Source organism: Staurois parvus, unplaced genomic scaffold (assembly GCF_062004578.1).
Source record: "Staurois parvus isolate SC_StPar_1 unplaced genomic scaffold, SC_StPar_1.0 ptg000376l, whole genome shotgun sequence".
Taxonomy (NCBI): domain Eukaryota; kingdom Metazoa; phylum Chordata; class Amphibia; order Anura; family Ranidae; genus Staurois; species Staurois parvus.
In genome coordinates, this window is record NW_028318172.1 from 2,475,083 (window position 1) to 2,493,132 (window position 18,050).

An 18,050-nucleotide genomic window follows, 5' to 3' on the forward strand; every position below is an offset into this window, starting at 1 on the left:
AAACCTTTTAATCCACAGTAACCAATCAAATAATATTTTGTTTGTTGATTACAAGATGCATTTTAAATATCCTTACAGTTTCATCAAATATTTTCCTCAAAGATTTCTGCTGTTGATTACCAGAATTGAAAGATCTATTGTACAAGTAAACTGACCTGAAGAGGGAGGAAAGGTGTGCATTGTAACATGCTTTGGATAAGGTGTTAGTCTGTGTGTGATAACAGACAGCTAGAGGAGGGTGACAACATGACGGTGAGTGGGTGGACTGGAGGCGTGTCACTTACACTATATGTAGAGTTAGTAGTGTTAATTTGTTAAGGTGTTGAAGACAGAATATTTTGTATGAAAATCACTGTGAACTGAAATAAACAAGTAATGTATTGTGACATGCATTAAAGTGACACAGGATTTTAAAAGCAGTATTTAGGTCATGGAAATTGCATTATGACGTAATGGCAGGAGTGTAAGCAGTGTGACAAGTATGGTGTGTAGAGTATGAGGGCTAGCGGTGTTACACTGTTTGGGGGAAGGGTGTTCAGGACAAATCTCTGCCTTGTTTCCATAGCAACCTCTAGTTCTAGTCTCTCTATCTCTCTTCCTCACATCAGCACTGGGTTGCCATAGAAACAGAAAAACTTTCCAAGCTTTATATTTGTCTGCATAAAATGTATAAAAAAGTCTTTGAGAAAGTGGGGGAGTTCATAGAAGAGTTAGGTTATTGTTGGGCATGCATTGCTATTAAAGCTTTATAAATCTAAAAGTATTTAAACACATTTATGCTAAACCTTCTTATGACTGAGTCATCAAGATAGGAGCACTACACAGTGGTATTATTATTGCATGGATAATGCATCTTCATTGTAAAAGAATACAAACCACTATGCAGAATGGTAACTACTAATGGAACCATCCTATTAGCCTTATATTGCAGTCTTTTTACCTGTAATTCATTTTTTTCATATTTTGATTGTGAAATTAAATTTAACACAGTGCCACTATACAGTGGTGTCCAGGTGCATGGCAACCTGCATTCAGAATAAAGGGGATGGTAGTGTTCTGTGTCTATGAAGTACCAGGTATCAAGATGAATCCCTAAAATGGTTTAGCCACTTCATGACCAAGGTGAAAAAAACCCTTTCCTAAATGTTGTTTTATTATGAAAGCAAAACTGGCCCAAAAATATAAAAAAAAAATAAATAAATTTTTTTTTTAAAATGTAGCCTTACATTTTGTATGTCATTACTATGATTCTCCACCAAAAAGTTGCCTACTCCTGTTGATCGCAGTACTGCTACATATATGTGCATTTTTTGTTTTTTTTGTACCCATAGTAGGGCTGAGAAACAATAGCATGCATTTTGTTTCCTACCTAAACACACTGACACCAACATCACACTGACTATAAAACTTTCTTTCTAACCTAAACCACACTGACACTAACACTGCTACTAACTGACATACTGACACTAAGGCCCCTTTCCAAGTCTGAACCAAGAGAGAGACTAGCATAACAGAGGGACTAACACGTTCAAAGGAAGAGGATCAACCTTTGTTACCAGATCAGGACAGAGCAGCTACTGGCAAAGGAATGACACTACCGAGAAAGCACTGAGCCTAACTCAATGAAAGAACTTCTATTATTTTTTATTATTGTACATGATTCATATACAGTTTATGCAGCTCTTTACAACGTGAAGGGAGACAGTACAGTTACAATATAATACATTACAAAAATGTTCATAGACCTGCTTGTGAGGTGGATGTACCCTATCCACACCAGGGGGGACACCCAGAGATGGAAATAACCTGAAAAGCAGGGGATGAGGAGTACCCAGGAGCTAAATTTTCCTCCTTCCAGAGACTACCAACAAAGGAGAGCCAAAAGGGGATGCATTGTCCCTAAGGATCAATCAAGCACACAGTATCAAACTTTGAATTATCCAGCTTAGACACTAGGCCATTTGCCCATCACAGGGAAAACTACCCAAAGGTGATGGCCCATCAACGTGAGTGAAGTTCAGCAGAGATAAAGTCAGACTACTGAACCACAAAGGGACCCCTCCATGAAACATCCCAGGTATGAGGACCCAGTACAGCAAGGGCTATCCTTTCAGGATGGAGTGAATAAACTGCATCATTCAGCTCAAAAGACAGGAGTAACACCTGAAACCTCTTGTTCTAGAGAAACTAACGGAACCTCCTACCCTGAGTCCAGGTATCCTGAATTGGGAGGACTTGAAAAGAACTGAGAGGCAACAGATAAGTAAGAGACCCCATTGGGAGATTATCTATTCGGTATCCTACAAGCACCAGAAGAAGAGGAAGAGAATCCATTCCTCATGGATGAGGAAGGAATTAATGCTCCATAAAAAGTGGGACTCTTAACCACTTCCAGACCGGACACTTTTACCCCCTTCCTGACCAGGGCAATTTTCAGCTTTCAGCGCTATCACACTTTGAATGACAATTGCGCGGTCATGCAACACTGTACCCAAATTAATTTTTTACCATTTTTTGAGACACAAAGTTTTATTTTGGTGGTATTTATTCACCGCTGGGATTTTTATTTTTTTTTGCTATGTAAATGAATAAGTCCAAAAATTTTTAAAAAAAGTGTTTTAATAAAATTTTGCAAATAAATAATATTTCATCATAAATCTTGGCCAAAATTTATTCCGTTATTTTTTTAGTAAAAAAAAAAATCCAAATTAGTTTATAACCAAAAATTATAATTTTTAAACTTTTTTTTACATTTTTATTTTATTTTTTTATATTATTATTTTTAATTTTTTTTTTTTTTTACATACTGTCACCCTAGCAGTACAGTGTCACCATGGTGACACTGTACTACTTGTGGGGGGTGATGAAGATTTTTTTTTTTTTTTACATTGATTGCTTTTACACCCATATAGGATGTAAAAGAAATCATTTCTCCTTCTCTCTGTGTGCATTCTTGCACTCATTGAGAAGTACTGAGTGAGCTGTGATTGATCACAGCTTGTCACATGGTACAAGGCTGCTGTGAATAGCCTTGTACCATGTGACCTCTGTGATCATTCACAGATTTCACACGTAGTAAGCAATGTCACAAGTGACATCTTGCTTACTACTTTGCATGTGATCACTGATTGGCCAATCAGTGATCACATGATCGGGACCTCGTACAGAGGTCCCGTCCGACGATCGGTGTTTCACTGTGTACGGAGGACACAGCGGGCACCGGATCGCGGTGCTGCGCGCTCCCAGGGAGCGCGCACAAGCAGGGTGCGGGAAGGCCGTTTATGAACGGCCACCCGACCCTGCAGTGCCACCGTCTGGCCGTTTATATGCAACGGCCGGTCGGGAAGTGGTTAAGCAAGGATTTAAAGTGGTTCTGAAGGCTGAAGTTTTTTTTTACCTTCATGCATTCTATGCACAAAGGTTAAAAAAAAACAAAAAAAAAAAAACCTTCAGTGTGCAGCTTCCACCTCAGCCCCCTTAATACTTTTTCTGAGCCTGATCTCGATCTGGCAATGTACGCGAGAGCAGCAGCTCTCCCGGGTCTACCCCTCCTCACTGGCTCAGACACAGCAACGGGAGACATTTTCTCTCACTGCTTGCAATCACAGCCAGGGAAGAAGGGAGCGGGGGGGATGGAGCAAAGCCATGCATTGTGTGTCTTATACAAAGGCAGCTCGGGAGCAAGCATGCATGAGTGCACTCAGCAGGGGGGAGGAGTGACAGACCTCCTGCGTTGGGGCAAGAGCATACTGCAGCCACACCTGGTATCTCTAATGAAATGTCAAGGGTGGGTCCGAAGAGATGATGTCCCCCAAAAGGCAACTGGTTCAGACTCTGCGCCTTGCAAAGTGTTCCAAGCACACAGCCAGAGTGCCCTGCATGTTTGTACCAACCTCAGTCTCATGCAATACACCAGTTTGATGCTTCCAATAAGACATTACAACTGAAGCACAAGGCTCTAGACTTTTTTTCTCTGCCCTCAACTTGACAAATGCCTATCCAAGAGATAGCTGGATCCATTTTAAAGGAATTCACGGACTCTGACAACAGTTTGGTACATTAAAGGTATGGCTAATACAAGACAGAAATCAATATCCATTGCATCAAACTGGGACTTCAGGAGGGAGTTCAACTGCATGTTAGTGAAATACTTAAAGGTGAGCACACAGTCCATTCTCTTGGTGGTCCGTATGTTGAGGTGGATTGGCGTTGTATCCACATTGGGTGAGGATCATTATTAATTATTATTATTATAAAATTCCCTCTCAAAGGGAAACATGGACACATGCTGACACACTTTCAAGGGAGGCCCAGGAACTCCCAACTGTGTTTGCAATCATCATAGAGGAAAGAGTTAAAATGTGGATGAAGAGGTAAGGTCTTTCAAGCTGCAGGGCCTCTGAAAGACCCAAGGCTTAAAATAGCAGATTAATCCTCCAGGTGCATGTTAGTACACTGCATCTATAAGGTTTGAAACAACTCTCTGCAAATCTGGGTCCACACCCAAATACAGTGTCACTAGAGCCAGAGACAAGGATACAGGGCCAACTTGAAAAGGAGGCTCAGGACATTCATTGTCTAACTGTTCAGAGCACAGCAACAGAGCCAAGGCAAAAAGGAAATCCAACATGGAGAAAAGGGTCCCTAAGGACATGAGGGATGCCTTGGTCACACCTGACTGAGGCAAGATAAACTCCAAGGAGGATGAATATGACTATAGGGGTCTCAGATTACAGGAATCGGTTCCTTCTGAGGCTCACAGATAAATAGGGGAGTATGGGTTGTGGTCACATGTCGCGGCAAGACTGCCCTCTGTGTGTCTTAGTGAAGACATGTTGCATTTGCATAGTGGTAATTCAACTAGATCCACAATGAGGCAAGGCCTCAAGTACTCACAAACCAGGGCAGCTGATGCTGGTGGCTGGCTGGTGTCACTTTAAACAGGCAGTGAAATAGACCAGAGATTAACATGTGCTTCAAGTACAAGAGTAGCAGTGGGATGATGGTACCTATAGGTTGAATGGTAGGGAAAGAGAACAAGGAGCTTTAACTCTTACCGTAGTAAACTGGCGGTGGTAGAAATTTCAGTTTGCTCAAGGTGCTTTAACTTGCCTATATCATTGAGTCTTTAGAGACAGGGTCATACCTTGGCATGTGCTATGGCTCTGGACCCTTAACGTGTTCTGCAACTAACATAGTACACTAAGATCTAGGAAGCACCACAATGTAGAGCCCAGTGTCTGCAGATTACACTCCAGACTATTCCCACACGTCCAATGTTTTGGGGTCTGGGCATGGCCTCCAGTTAGTACAGATCCAGATAGCTGCCGTTGAGAGAACAGCTCAAGCAGCATTGTAGCAAGCAATTTGACTGAAGTCACTACGAAAAAAAACAACACACCAATGGTGTAACAAGGATCTTTAATGAAGTCACCAATGGAAAAAAAACAAGAAGGTCAGCAAAACATAGACTTTCTTCAGCAGAGCTTAAAAAAGGCATGCAACGCTCTAGGCCACTAGCAAAAAATTAGGCTTGTTAGGAAGAGGGGTTATACGGGAGCTTGCTTACACTTTTTCTGTTTGCCAGTGTCCCAACCTTCTGTAGGCGACCGTATAACCTGACTGTTTCTAAAAAGGGCCTCATCTACACTGCTGCGTTTAGGAGCTTTTGGCAACTCAATAAAAGCCTATGTGTTCATGTACACATAGGCTTTTACCAGAGTTTAGGCGCAGCAGAGTTTAGAGGCAGTTAAACGTTCCTCTCCTGTATGCAAAAGAATCATATGCAAGGAGGTTTTTTTTTTTGCAAAAAAAGCTTAACACAGCAAAAATGCGTGCAAACGCACTTGGACGTTTATTCATGTCAATGGAAAATAATATGGCCAATCAAATGAATAAACATCCAAGCGCTAAATGCAGGCATGGTGTTTAGACACGTTTTTGCCACGTTTTGTGTTTTTCTGCTGCCAGGTGAGCTAAACATCTAGGAAAATTCATGTGGACTTACTGTGTCCCTCAATGGATGATAAAAGAAAAAAATACTGATAGTGGTTTTAACCCTGTCCTACTCTATCCATAGAGAAAAAAAATATCTTAGTTATTAAAGTGCACCTGTGCATTCACAATGGCCATTAAAAGTTTTACATATTCTTAGGCAGTAAAAGAGGTATGAACATTTTATATTTGCTAGCACCAAGTTGGACCCCCCTTTTGCCTTCAGAACTGCCTTAATTCTTTGTGGCATATATTCAACAAGGTGTTGGAAACATTTCCTTGAGATTTTGGCCCATATTGACAGAAGTTACTGTTGCCTTTCTATCACCTTGAACCAGTCTGCCCATTCTCCTCTGACATCAACAAGGCATTTTCATCCACACAACTGCTACTCACTGGATATTTTCTCTTTTTCTGACCTTTCTGTGTAAACCCTAGATATTGTTGTGTGTGAAAATCTCAGTAGACCAGAAGTTTATTAAGTACTCAGACCAACCCATCTAGCACCAACACCATGCCACATTAAAAGTCACTTAAATCCCTTTCCCTCCCCATTCAAATGCTCTGTTTAAACTTCAGCAGGTCATCTTCACCTTGTCTAGATGCCTAAATGCATTGAATTGCTGCCATGTGATTGGATGATTAGAAATTTGTGTTACCAAGGAATTGACCAGGTGTAATAATAAAGTGGCCATTAAGTGTATAGTCACATTGTCCCAGCTTGGACCAATGTAACTATGATATACAATCCACCAGTGTCTGCAACACTGTACCCAAATTAATATTTTTATCATCATTTTGAAATAGCTCAAGCTTTCTTTTGGTGGTATTTAATCACCACTGGGTGTTTTTTTCATTTTTACCTGTTTAAGCCGAAAAACAAAATACACAGGATTTTGAAAAAAACAAAACAAAAATCAAACATGTTTTTCTTAGCTTGTTTTAAAATAAATAATCTTTCTTCATCAATTTAGGCCAAAATGTATTCTGATCCATTTCTTTGGTAAAAATAACCCAAATTAGTGTATATTATTTAGTCTGTGTGAAAATTAAAGAGTCTACAAACTATGGTGTATATATATCTGAAAATTGATCAATTCTTACATACTGACTGCTCAACTCATTTCTTAAGGCCCTAAAATGCTAGGACAGTACAAATACCCCCAAATGACCCCTTTTTGAAAAGTAGATAGTTCAAAGTATTTAACAAAAAGTATGGTAAGTTTTTTTGAAGTTGCAATTTTTTGGAAATTAAGGAATATTTTTCACAATTTTTTTTTTACATACTGTCGCAAGAGTAATACAACATTATCATATGACCAGTCATCAGGAATACCGACTGGTGATTTTTTACATACCATGACTAGAGCAGTGCAGTGTTACCATAGTGACACTGTACTACTATAAGATCATTATCAGTATTTTTTTGTTTACACTATAATTGCTTATAACAGTGACGATCACTGTTAAGCAGTCATTTTTATGAATGGCATCCATTAATTGCCAGTGTGTACTATTGTGATAGCTGTGATTGGCCACAGCTATCACATGGTACAGATGCACAGTGACTGGCCCTGTCTGTAGCATGTGATCACTGTGACCAATCACAGAGATCATCACAACAGTACACAATGAATGACTATGAATGAAAGACATTCATTGTGTACAATTAACATGTGATCACTGTGATTGGTCGAAGCAATCACATGGTACCAAGGCTGGCCTAGTACAATGATCTGTCATCCGCTGTGCCTGGTGGACACAGCAGGTTACAGATCGATCCACAGCTCAACTGCTAGAGCGCAGGAGGCGTATGCCTGGAGGAAGTCATAGGACATCCATCCAGGATAACAGTGGTTAAGAACTCCAGTCTTTATATTTTACCCATTTATATGTCACAGTGAGATTTTCTTTTCATATCACAGCAACAGATCCAGTGGAAAGGCACATGAGTTAACAATAAAAAGTGAAGGGGAGACTTACAACAGTGACTGCTTCACATGCATGTAAAAAAAAAATGTGTAACTGAAGTCTGCCCTTGGCTTCCATCGGGGGTCATGCTGATGCACCAATGACCCTACGCTGTACTGCTTCTCCCATCATGACATATATTATATACCAATTCTTAGAGGTGATAACTGTATTTGGTTTCTTTTTTAGGCTTTCTTTCCTTTATCCTCACTGGGTAATCCAGCCATTAACCTCCCTGGCGGTATTCCCGAGTGTAGCTCGGGGTAAAGTTTCAGTACCACAAGCGGTAACCCCAAGCTACACTAGGGAATACCATGCAGCGCTGCTCGGGATCTCTTCTAAACTTACCTTGTCCTGCGCTCCTGCGATGTCCCCTGTAATGTCCTCCGGCGGATACTGACATCTGTCTTCTGGGTTCCGTCCCCTGCGATGTCAGGACGTACGGGAACGGAACGGCTGGAAATTTGAAAATTACACAAAGTGACATTCACTAAAATAACATAGTAAAACATTACTGTATCCAACCATTTCACATACATTTTGTCCCTAGTGCTTTGTCCTGTACCCTGCCTGCATTTTTACTGTTCTTTCTGCCTTGGAACTGAGAAATGTCCATGGCGTCCAAAAAGCATCCCTTTAGGTCAAAATTGGTTTTAGACCAGCTATAGAACAGCGATAGTAAATTAGAACTACTTGCAGAATTGAGTGATAATGATTCGTGGGGAAATTCGTCATCAGACACTGAAAGCGTTTTTGTGACTTTGTTTAGTGATGTGCAAACTTGGCGCTATATTTCAAATTTCAGTGTTTTTGGTTTGATTATATTATTAATTTAAATTTATTATTATTATATTATTTTTTATGATTATTTATTAAATTACAATTTATGATTTCGTGTTTCAAGTTTTATCATACCCGGGATGTTTACTAGACTCTTGTTTGGACAGATTTCAGTGAGTTATTCCTAAAAATTACAGGCCTACAATAAAAAAAAACATATTTCTATGCAATAAAATGTACCGCTTTGAGCACAGAAATATGGACATAATCAGACCGCTAGGGAGGTTAAGTCTAACATTTTTCAACAGAATAAGTTTGTTCTGCAGATGTAGCAATTTAGAATATTGAGACAAACTACTGAACACTGACAGGGGTGCTTACAATGGCCAGCTTTTATTTATTCATATAAAACCTTTATCCTAGCGTGAACTGGAGTTTGGCATTTGCAAAAATCTTGTAAAGATACTCACTTTTCTGGCCCAATCATGAACACATTAAATTCCATTAAAACCTGGATATTCAGTATTGAATGGATTCAGCAAGCACATTCTTTTTCCCTTGCTGTCCTCTTAAAATGCCAGCAATGCAGATCCAACCACCCCAAGTCCTCAACCACACACAGAGTTCCATCTTGTAAAGGTCACCAAAGACTGTATAATGCGGTCTGATGTACCCCAAACAATCCGCATCTGCTGGCTGGGTCCTAAACATGAACAGTGTACCTTGGACAGTTCCTTTTTAACCAATGTAGTGGGGAGGCATCTGTGATGCCATGTTATCAGGGTAAACAACACTGAATGGACAAGGTTTTTTTTTTAATGTGAAATTGGTGTTCCCTCCAAGAGGGCAGCAAGTCTGCAGATAACTTCAGATGTTGTGTGTAGGCTAGGCTAGTGCAGTTGAAGAATGCTAGAAAAATTAGCCCTTTTTACTCAACAATTGTGGATTTAAATACATGTACCTTCAGTTGGAACTGGGGTCTTAGTCAAGGTAGAGGGAATTATGAACAGTTCCAAATACCAATCAATATTGGCACAAAACCTTCAGGCTTCTGTTAGAAAGCTGAAGATGAAGAGGAACTTCATCTTTTAGCATGATAACGACCTAAAGCATACATCCAAATATACAAAGGAATGGCTTCACCAGACCTAAATCCGATCGAAAATCTGTGGGGTAATCTGAAGAGGGCTGTGCACAGTAGATGCCCTCGCAATCTGACAGATTCGGAGTGTTTTTACAAGGAAGAGTGGGCAAATATTACCAAGTCAAGATGTGCCATGCTGATAGATTCATACCCAAAAAGACTGAATGCTGTAATAAAATCAAAAGGTGTTTCAACAAAGTATTAGTTTAAGGGTGTGCACACTTCTGCAATCTTATTATTTTAGTTTATTATTTTTACTTCCCTCCACCTAAAAGATTTCAGTTTGTTGTTCAACTGAGTTGTACAGTTTATAGGTTACATTAAAGGTGAAAAAAGTTCTGAAATTATTTATCTTTGTCTCATTTTTTTTACATCACAAAAACCTGATATATTAACAGGGGTGTGTAGACTTTTTATATCCACTGTAGGTTCTTTTAGGCACAAACCCTAGGGGATTCTATGCAGCACTGAGGACCTCATACTGCAAACACTGGAGAAAATAAGGAGGGGCCTTGGCTTTTCATGTGACAACAAACCACCCTCCCTGCCTCTAGTCCACAGGGTATGAATAGCTACTACTGAGCTGTCTTGTCATAAAGAATGCTTTTCCAACACGGTGTCATCAAGAAATTTGTGCTACATGATTATTATCTAAACTTAATTATAAAAAGGGATAAAGTGTCAATTTTTAAAAAACTTATCAAAAACATAGTGCATAAGCAAAGTAGACAGCTCACCTCTTCTAGTGGCTTTTCACTAATCTCATACTGTCAGGGTATACTCCTTCCTGTAAAGTTCAAGTATATTAAAGCAAGGATCGGAGAAATATGAAGAGTGAGTTAGCAGTCTATAAATACAACCTTTTTCAAATTGATGTCATACATTTCTTGGATATTAGACACTGTTTTTGATAAGCTTATCTGGTCTCTGGTTCTCCCTACCTGGTTCAGCTTTTAATACATTTTGTGGATGTCAAAAAAGCTTGCTTTTTTAGCTTTACAACTCTACAACTGTATATTATGGCAGTTAGATATTTATTGCTGTTTATTTCATTAATATTTTATAAAGAACCCATTAAAAATTTTAGATAAAAAAAGAGGAACAGAACTGTGAAAGCTGATCCCAAAGAGGCAGGCAGAGGGCTTGGAACGAGTATTGCAAGTAAAATTAAAAAAATTGATTTGATCTTTTCTTAATTACAGTATTACAATGCCTTGTTCTACACTGTGTCTCTGTGTGGATGTGGACATCTTGATAGAGGCAGGGTTTTGCTTCCTTGTGTCAGAGCCTCCAGCAAGGAGAACAGTGAGCAGTAAAGTAGTGAGATCATTAACCCTCACTCCAAATCTTCTAAAACAAAATATCAGAGGTAGCAGTCTTAGATCTCATACTGCAGATACACAACTATGCAACTCTTTGCACATAAAGAGTATTTCTAATTTTAGGAGGCATCCCAGACTTTAAAAAAAGTACATTTTGCACTGCTTAGGCCCAAACTTTTTAAATGTTCCAAATCTTGACTTTCTGAGTTCAGTTCCACTTTAATGATTCGACCAGCACTTGTCAAATGAGCAAATATGTGTGTGTAGCTTGTGTGTCATAGGAAGACATTTTTTCTAAAATTTCCTACTTGCAAAGAACTTCCCTAGTTCAGCAGTTGATAATTCGATCTAGTATCCACTGAATGGTCTATGTATCTAAGAAAAATGTCAGAAAGCACATAAACAATGTACACCTTATCTTAGGAACAGAAACTACAATTTAATAACAAAGTGCGATAACTAACCGTTACCCAATTTTTGCTAAAATAAAATCATAATTTGCTGAATTGACTGGATGTAAAGAGCCATCCCTGGCAATAAGTGAAATTTCAGTGAGCTGCTAAAGGTACTTGGTAATTGCTGCAATTGTCCTAAAGACATAAAGATAATTTAATGTACCTAAAGCTGCCTATATACCACATATTAAAAATTTAAAATAAAAAAATCTAACAGATTTCTTCATCCATGCTATGCAGCACAGACGGATGAATCCCCCTTCTGAGCTACTGTATTTTTAAGACCCGGTGGATGCAGCCACTGTTCAGCCAACAACTTTCTGACTGGAAAGTCAGGCAAGTAAGAGGGCTACCCTGTAAGTGAATTCATTCAGTCATCAGGAACTGGCCAAAATTCACACAGTACATGGAAAGCGCAAGGTTGGGTGCCAGAATCCAGCTATCAGTTCACTGGGGCTTCCTAAAGTATGGACTGTGAATCACCCTCTCTCAACCTACTGCATTCCATGTGTTTAAATTGTCATTTTTTTTCTTGGGCTCATGTGACACTAGAGATCCTAGTGAAAAGTATACCTTATGGTGCTGGTCCAGGCTAAGGAAGGAAGGAAAAGGATCACCCCAACGGCAAGTGAGAAGAGGGGAGCATAAGTCCGAGCGATTCCAGTGATTACAAGTGAAGAGATGGACACTGATCAACTGACCCCAGGAGTCCAATGTTAAGGAATGGCCTCAGCCGCTGTACTGGCCACGCCCTCTGATGTGTTTCGCTCCCCCCCACCAGGGCTTGGTTACAGAGGAGAGAGCAGCATCCATCCCTTCACTAGTATTGGCTGACACTAGAGATCCTGTCATTGGTGGAAAGCATAGTGTGGCATCTCACTGTTTCCACTAGCAAGGGAGTGATGCATGAATAGGTTTTTCTGCCTTCTAAAGTGATTCAATCACTGGCAAGATTTCTTCAGCAATATTATCACTAGTGTGCTATGGTACTGACATTTCCTAAGAAGGGGTTCTCATATTACAAAATTACTGACTGGATAAACTACAATAAGCTGGTAATTGACAGCAATGTCAGAATGAAAAACCAAGGTCCTGAGCAAGCAGACTAAGCTCCCTGTATGCATCTCCAAATTTAACATTCAGTTGGGAGTGTACATGGAAAGAATAAGGCTAAAAATGTTTTGTATTTATATCTGAAAAAGAGGAACGACTCTTTCTATGTTACATCTGCACATAGGACACATTTTGTTAGGAAGAGCCTGGTAACACAGAAAGCAGCAACATACATGCCCACAAGGCAAGATCACACATTCTCGTGTTCTCGAAATGCAGATCACACATAATCTTTCAGAATCCACTGGCTCCTCATCAAAGTCCGGAGGCTGAATCTGCTGCTCATCCAAGCGGTCTTGTCTTTTGTGTTTCTCCTTATATCTCTGATAGGCTCGATACATGGCAATGCATACCACAACAGTCCCCAAAGCTCCAAAGAACAAGGCTGCACCCCTCCAAAAATGAGCTATGGACTCTTGTTGATGCAGTAGGTCTTCATATCCAGAAAGGGTTAAAAAGTATGTACATCCATCTTCAGGAGCCTCTAATGTCATTTCCCCTTTATTATTCAGTGTCAGTTTTCCTACTCCAGTTAGTATGGTGCCCACAGGCAGAATCTCCTCTATTTCCAGCACGCCTGTAGGCTTTTCCCCACTAATGTAGTGCCCTAGTAACTCACCTAAGCCCAAAGAGGCATGATGAAACCGCTCATGGACAATCTGTAATGTCAAACCAGAGGCATTCTGTGGATCACAAACTAGCACAGAGAACTCATTACCCTCCAGAGGACACAGTTGGAAGGGAATTTCCTTTACACGCTCGTAAATTACTCGTTCATATTCACTCCTAGAAAAAGAAATCATGTTAAGTAAGTTGCAGTCCTCAGACAGAAGACAGTCACCTTAGTATTTCAAAGCTGCACCTTATCTTCTGCATATGTTAAGGAACAACCTGCTAGCAAAGGCGCCAGCATATGAACACAGAAGTCCAATTAAAAAAAAAACAAAGCTTTTAAAGCTAGACTTCAATAAATGCTGTACATACAAAATCAGCTTGAAGTAAGATTCTCTTTGTTTGCAAACCTAACTTACTACCTTTTTTTGGAAACATTTAACTTGGTCCCATAATGCATTATTTCAGTAACACTGCTTGTTTTTAATAAGCTAATACCTAACAAATATATCTAGACTAAGGTAAAAAATTAGATTAAAAGTAAGCATTCTAAGAGATATGGAAAAATTCTGCAACCTCCTGCCCAAAGTAGTACGCCGACTAGGATACCGTTAGGGAGTGCTCAGCTCAGCTGCACACCCTTTGTACCAAAGTTCATTCTCTGGAATCTAAGGAGGAGGATGTGGAGAACAGCAATCACAGAAACAACCTTTATATCCTGGGGCTCCCTAAAGGTGTGTGGGGTCAAGACCCAACATCTTTTACTGAGCGCCTCCTTTGCACTCTGCTTCAGCAAACACTATTTTTACCTTTCTTTGTGGTGGAGCATGCTCATAGGATGCTGGCTGTTAGAGGCCCCCCAAGAACCCTGCTGTGTACTTTTATTCTGCGCCTCCTTAATTTTCGTGATTGGGATACTGTCCTCCTTGAGGCAAGGAAGCAAGAGTCCCTTTGCTACAATAAGCCATGCCCCTGCTCCCTCTTCGCAGGAGTTTGACTGATAGCAGCAGCAGCCTATTGCTCCACTGCCCTCAGTTTCTCTAGTGAAAGCAGGAAGTGAGACCAGAGGTGCTGGATGCGGAGACAGCGCTAGAGTGGTGACATGGAGCCAGGTAAGTGTTAAGGGACAAAGGAGGGGGTAGAACAAATAGTGAGGGTTTTTTACCTTAATGCAGAGAAAGCATTAAGGTAAAAATGTTTAGACTTTAGTACCATTTTAAAGCACAAAAGGTTTCCCCTAAATGTATTCCTCAATAGCCACAAAAGATAACAATCCACTTTGTGTGGACAAAATGCCTTTGAAAACCCAGATATGATCTTGTAAAAATATAATCACTGGGTTAAACACAGCCTGTGCAGAAGGCACAGCTTCAGGTGGAACCCAGCAGTTTCACCCACCATGAGGGCTGGACATAAGACTAGTCACCCTGCACAAAAAGAGAGAGCAAGAGTGAATAGTCTTTATTACAGAAAGTTGCAGATTACTGCATGAATCTGAAGTAACCACACAAAGGACACCCAAATTTAATGTTGTATTTAGACAATATTTGTTGAGCCTAGATTTTAGCTTTACATGATCCAGTCATCTTGTATTTTTAGTCCTTCATGGAATTAATTACTTTAATTTTATAGCCTTTGTGCTGGACACACTTCACCAAACCCCCGCATCCTACTCCACTGGGCATTCAAACTATTAAAATGTTACTGTTATTTCAATTGCTTCTTTAAAACTCATCGTGTCTATTAAAACTCACTAGACCCTTTCTCATCTTATCTCACAATGTAGTAGGAAACTACTCTCACCTGGCTCATTTCATCTATACCATTCCAAAACCTCTGTTTTTCACCACAGTGAAAGAATACAAAAATAAGAGCTGCTAGGAGGATATAGAAGAAATAAGCAACATAAGATTAGTTTGTAAGTAAATTTTGAATTCTAATGAGAGAAAGGTCTTCTGGATTATAATAAACAAAGTGCATTTTAAGAAAGAATATAGAAATAACCGTTAGCGTTTTATAAATTGTGCAGGTAGTCTATATGAAGTGATTGTATAAGAATTGGCTGTGCGGACTCACCCACTCAGCTGAGTTATATCAGTATGTAGGGGCAAGAGCATAGACTGGAATGTAACTGTCCCTGAGTACCTCTCAAACTTGGCTGTGAGTCTATACAGCCAATGCGTATCCATTCACTTTATATAGGCTGCCTGCACACAGCTCAGTGCTAGTAGAAAAAAGAAACAAATAACTGCTCATGCTATATGGGGGTGAGCACCTATGTGAATGAGCCCTTTAACCTACAAGTCCTAATATGACAGTATGGCTCTCAGCAGGCAGACTTATGACTGGAAGTTCTTGGATAATTACATAACTGTTAAAGACATCATTTCACTCTTGGAGGATGAACATTACAGGTATGTCACACATTATAAGCTACCTTGGTGAGGGACAATCATTACATATGGTATAAATCACTGTCAGGCAGAGGGTTAAAAGGTGCAAGCCCTTGGCTTCCTATCCATCCATCATTAGCTATCAAGTCATTGACATGAATAAGGGTGCAGGTCAGGTGTCCTGATAATTCACTGACTGCATATGCTTGTGCAGAGTTATAAAATAAATACTGAAGCAAGGATAGGTAAAAGGCTGCATTTGCACTGACATTTAGCCACAGTGCAAATCCCAGTGGCAGAAAGCTATTGTTTACTGATACAGGAATGGTCAGCTGCATGTGGGTAGCAATTGTGGCTCAACGTGCTTTGTGTGGGTCTGGGATTTGTACCATGGCTAACCACCCAAGTGACTACAGCCCAACAGCTCCAAAGCATGCACCTTTAACAAGTCAGTTCTAGCTGCCCTATTTTTCATAGGTTCCCTTTAAAGATTAAAAATAATAAAAAAAAGTTGTTAGGAAAACGTGTGTCGCAAATTTAAAAAAAAAAAAAGCACCCCAAAATACAACAAATACAATTCCCGGACTCAAGGGATTAGAAGTGGGGTACCTATTTAATAAAGTTTGACATAATGAGACAGTAAAATAGTGCATTAGTGACCACCATATAGTGTTTTCACTGGTAAAGTGAACTATAATTTAGTGAATCTGTTCTTAAGAAACTCCTGTATGGAAGTCTTGGAAAATGTAGTGGTATTTTGGATGCATCATTCTCCTACATAATATGAAGGATGTGGATCTACTCACATTAAGATTTTCCAAAAAGCTAGAAACCCTCCCAGTACAATTATGAGAACCACAAGCTGGGGCTCTCATTACCACCCTCCTGCCATTCAAGTGCAAAACAATGACCCATCATTGCTACTGTTTTACCTCAAAACGCTCATCTTACCAGCTTCTGGTTAGGCTGTTCCAAAACAAGAGGTGCTCTACGCTTTGGTGCTTCTGAATTACAGCCTGGAGATAGGGATGGCTCTCACTAATGATAGCTTTACCAACTGCCTCCACCCTTCCTGTAAAGAAAAATAAATAGGACTACTTACTCTGTTAGTGTATAACAAGAACAAGAAACTACACAAATGCAAATTGGGGATACAAAAAGTAAGAATAGCCACCTATTGCTGAGTTTGGTATAGCAGTATAAAAAATACAGTTTCACAACACCATCCGTAGGTTACAGATTCCTTGAAAGAAAAGTCAGCTAGTCTATTGCTTCTTTTGCTAACTGACAATTATGGCATGGTTTCAAGTAAACAAAAAAACGATGTAACTGTCACGTCATCAATTGTATACATTTTAGTATACCCCACCATTAAATAAAATCATTCAGAACTCACAAGCCATGCACAATCAAAGTGGATAAAGGACAGAGATAACAGTCTGTTAAATGTTAAGGGAAATGTTTAAAATTCCATTAAATAATAAAGTGGCGCTCCATGCAAAAAGGCACTACACAGTTCAAATATTTACTATTTTTTCTACCATGTCATTCTGGTTGGAAATGATGGTTATACGCATATCTGAGTAAGATCAATACAAAGCCCTTTTGAACAAAAAAAAAACCTTTAAATAATATTTACTGCACTTCAGTTTAAAGTGGTTCTAAAGCCTAAACATTTTTTACATTAATGCATTCCCTGCATTAACGGCTTGCTCACCGCCCTATAGTAGCCATACTTTTACAGAGTGGGGATGTCAGTGGCAGTAAGTTCCCACCCAGTGTCAGAATATCCGCTGCAGTCCCGCTACAAGTTGCTGATCGCCGCCATTACTAGTATAGAAAAAAAAAATTCCAGTATATATACTGCCATTTGTAGATGCTATAACTTTTCACTTTCACTTTAAACTAATTAATTTACACGTATTGGGTTTTTTTTTTATAGCAAAGACGTGTAGTAGAATACATTTTGGCCTAAATGTATGATGAAATTTGATTTTCTACATTTTGTTTTATTTGATAGATTTTACAGCAAAAGGTCAAAAATATATATATTTTTTTTCAAAATTGTCATTTCTCCAGGTGTGAAGATAGACTTTACGAGAAGTCAACAAGTCGGCTTCCTAGCCTTCAAGAGGATATGGATTACAGAATCTGAAAGGCCCCTGTCCCTAAGAAGTGTGCAGGGCTTCAACAGTCATTCCAGCCAGTGATTGAGAAGCAGACTGGAACACTGGGCCTTAGGACAGGAGGCCCAGACAATCTGAAA

At 39.6% G+C, this 18,050-nt stretch overlaps 1 protein-coding gene across 1 annotated transcript in view; it reads right to left on the minus strand.

Moving 5' to 3' along the window:
• Window positions 1–1,628: 1,628 nt before the first annotated feature.
• Window positions 1,629–18,050, minus strand: part of LOC149456103 (mitochondrial ubiquitin ligase activator of nfkb 1-A-like) — a 44,227-nt gene continuing 27,805 nt past the window's right edge. The window contains exons 3-4 of the mRNA XM_089685494.1: window positions 16,736–16,856; window positions 1,629–13,565 (exon numbers count right to left, since the gene is read on the minus strand). Coding sequence (XP_089541620.1) covers window positions 12,854–13,565; window positions 16,736–16,856 — 833 coding nt within the window. The 3' untranslated portion in view covers window positions 1,629–12,853. The remainder of the gene's footprint in view (window positions 13,566–16,735; window positions 16,857–18,050) is intronic.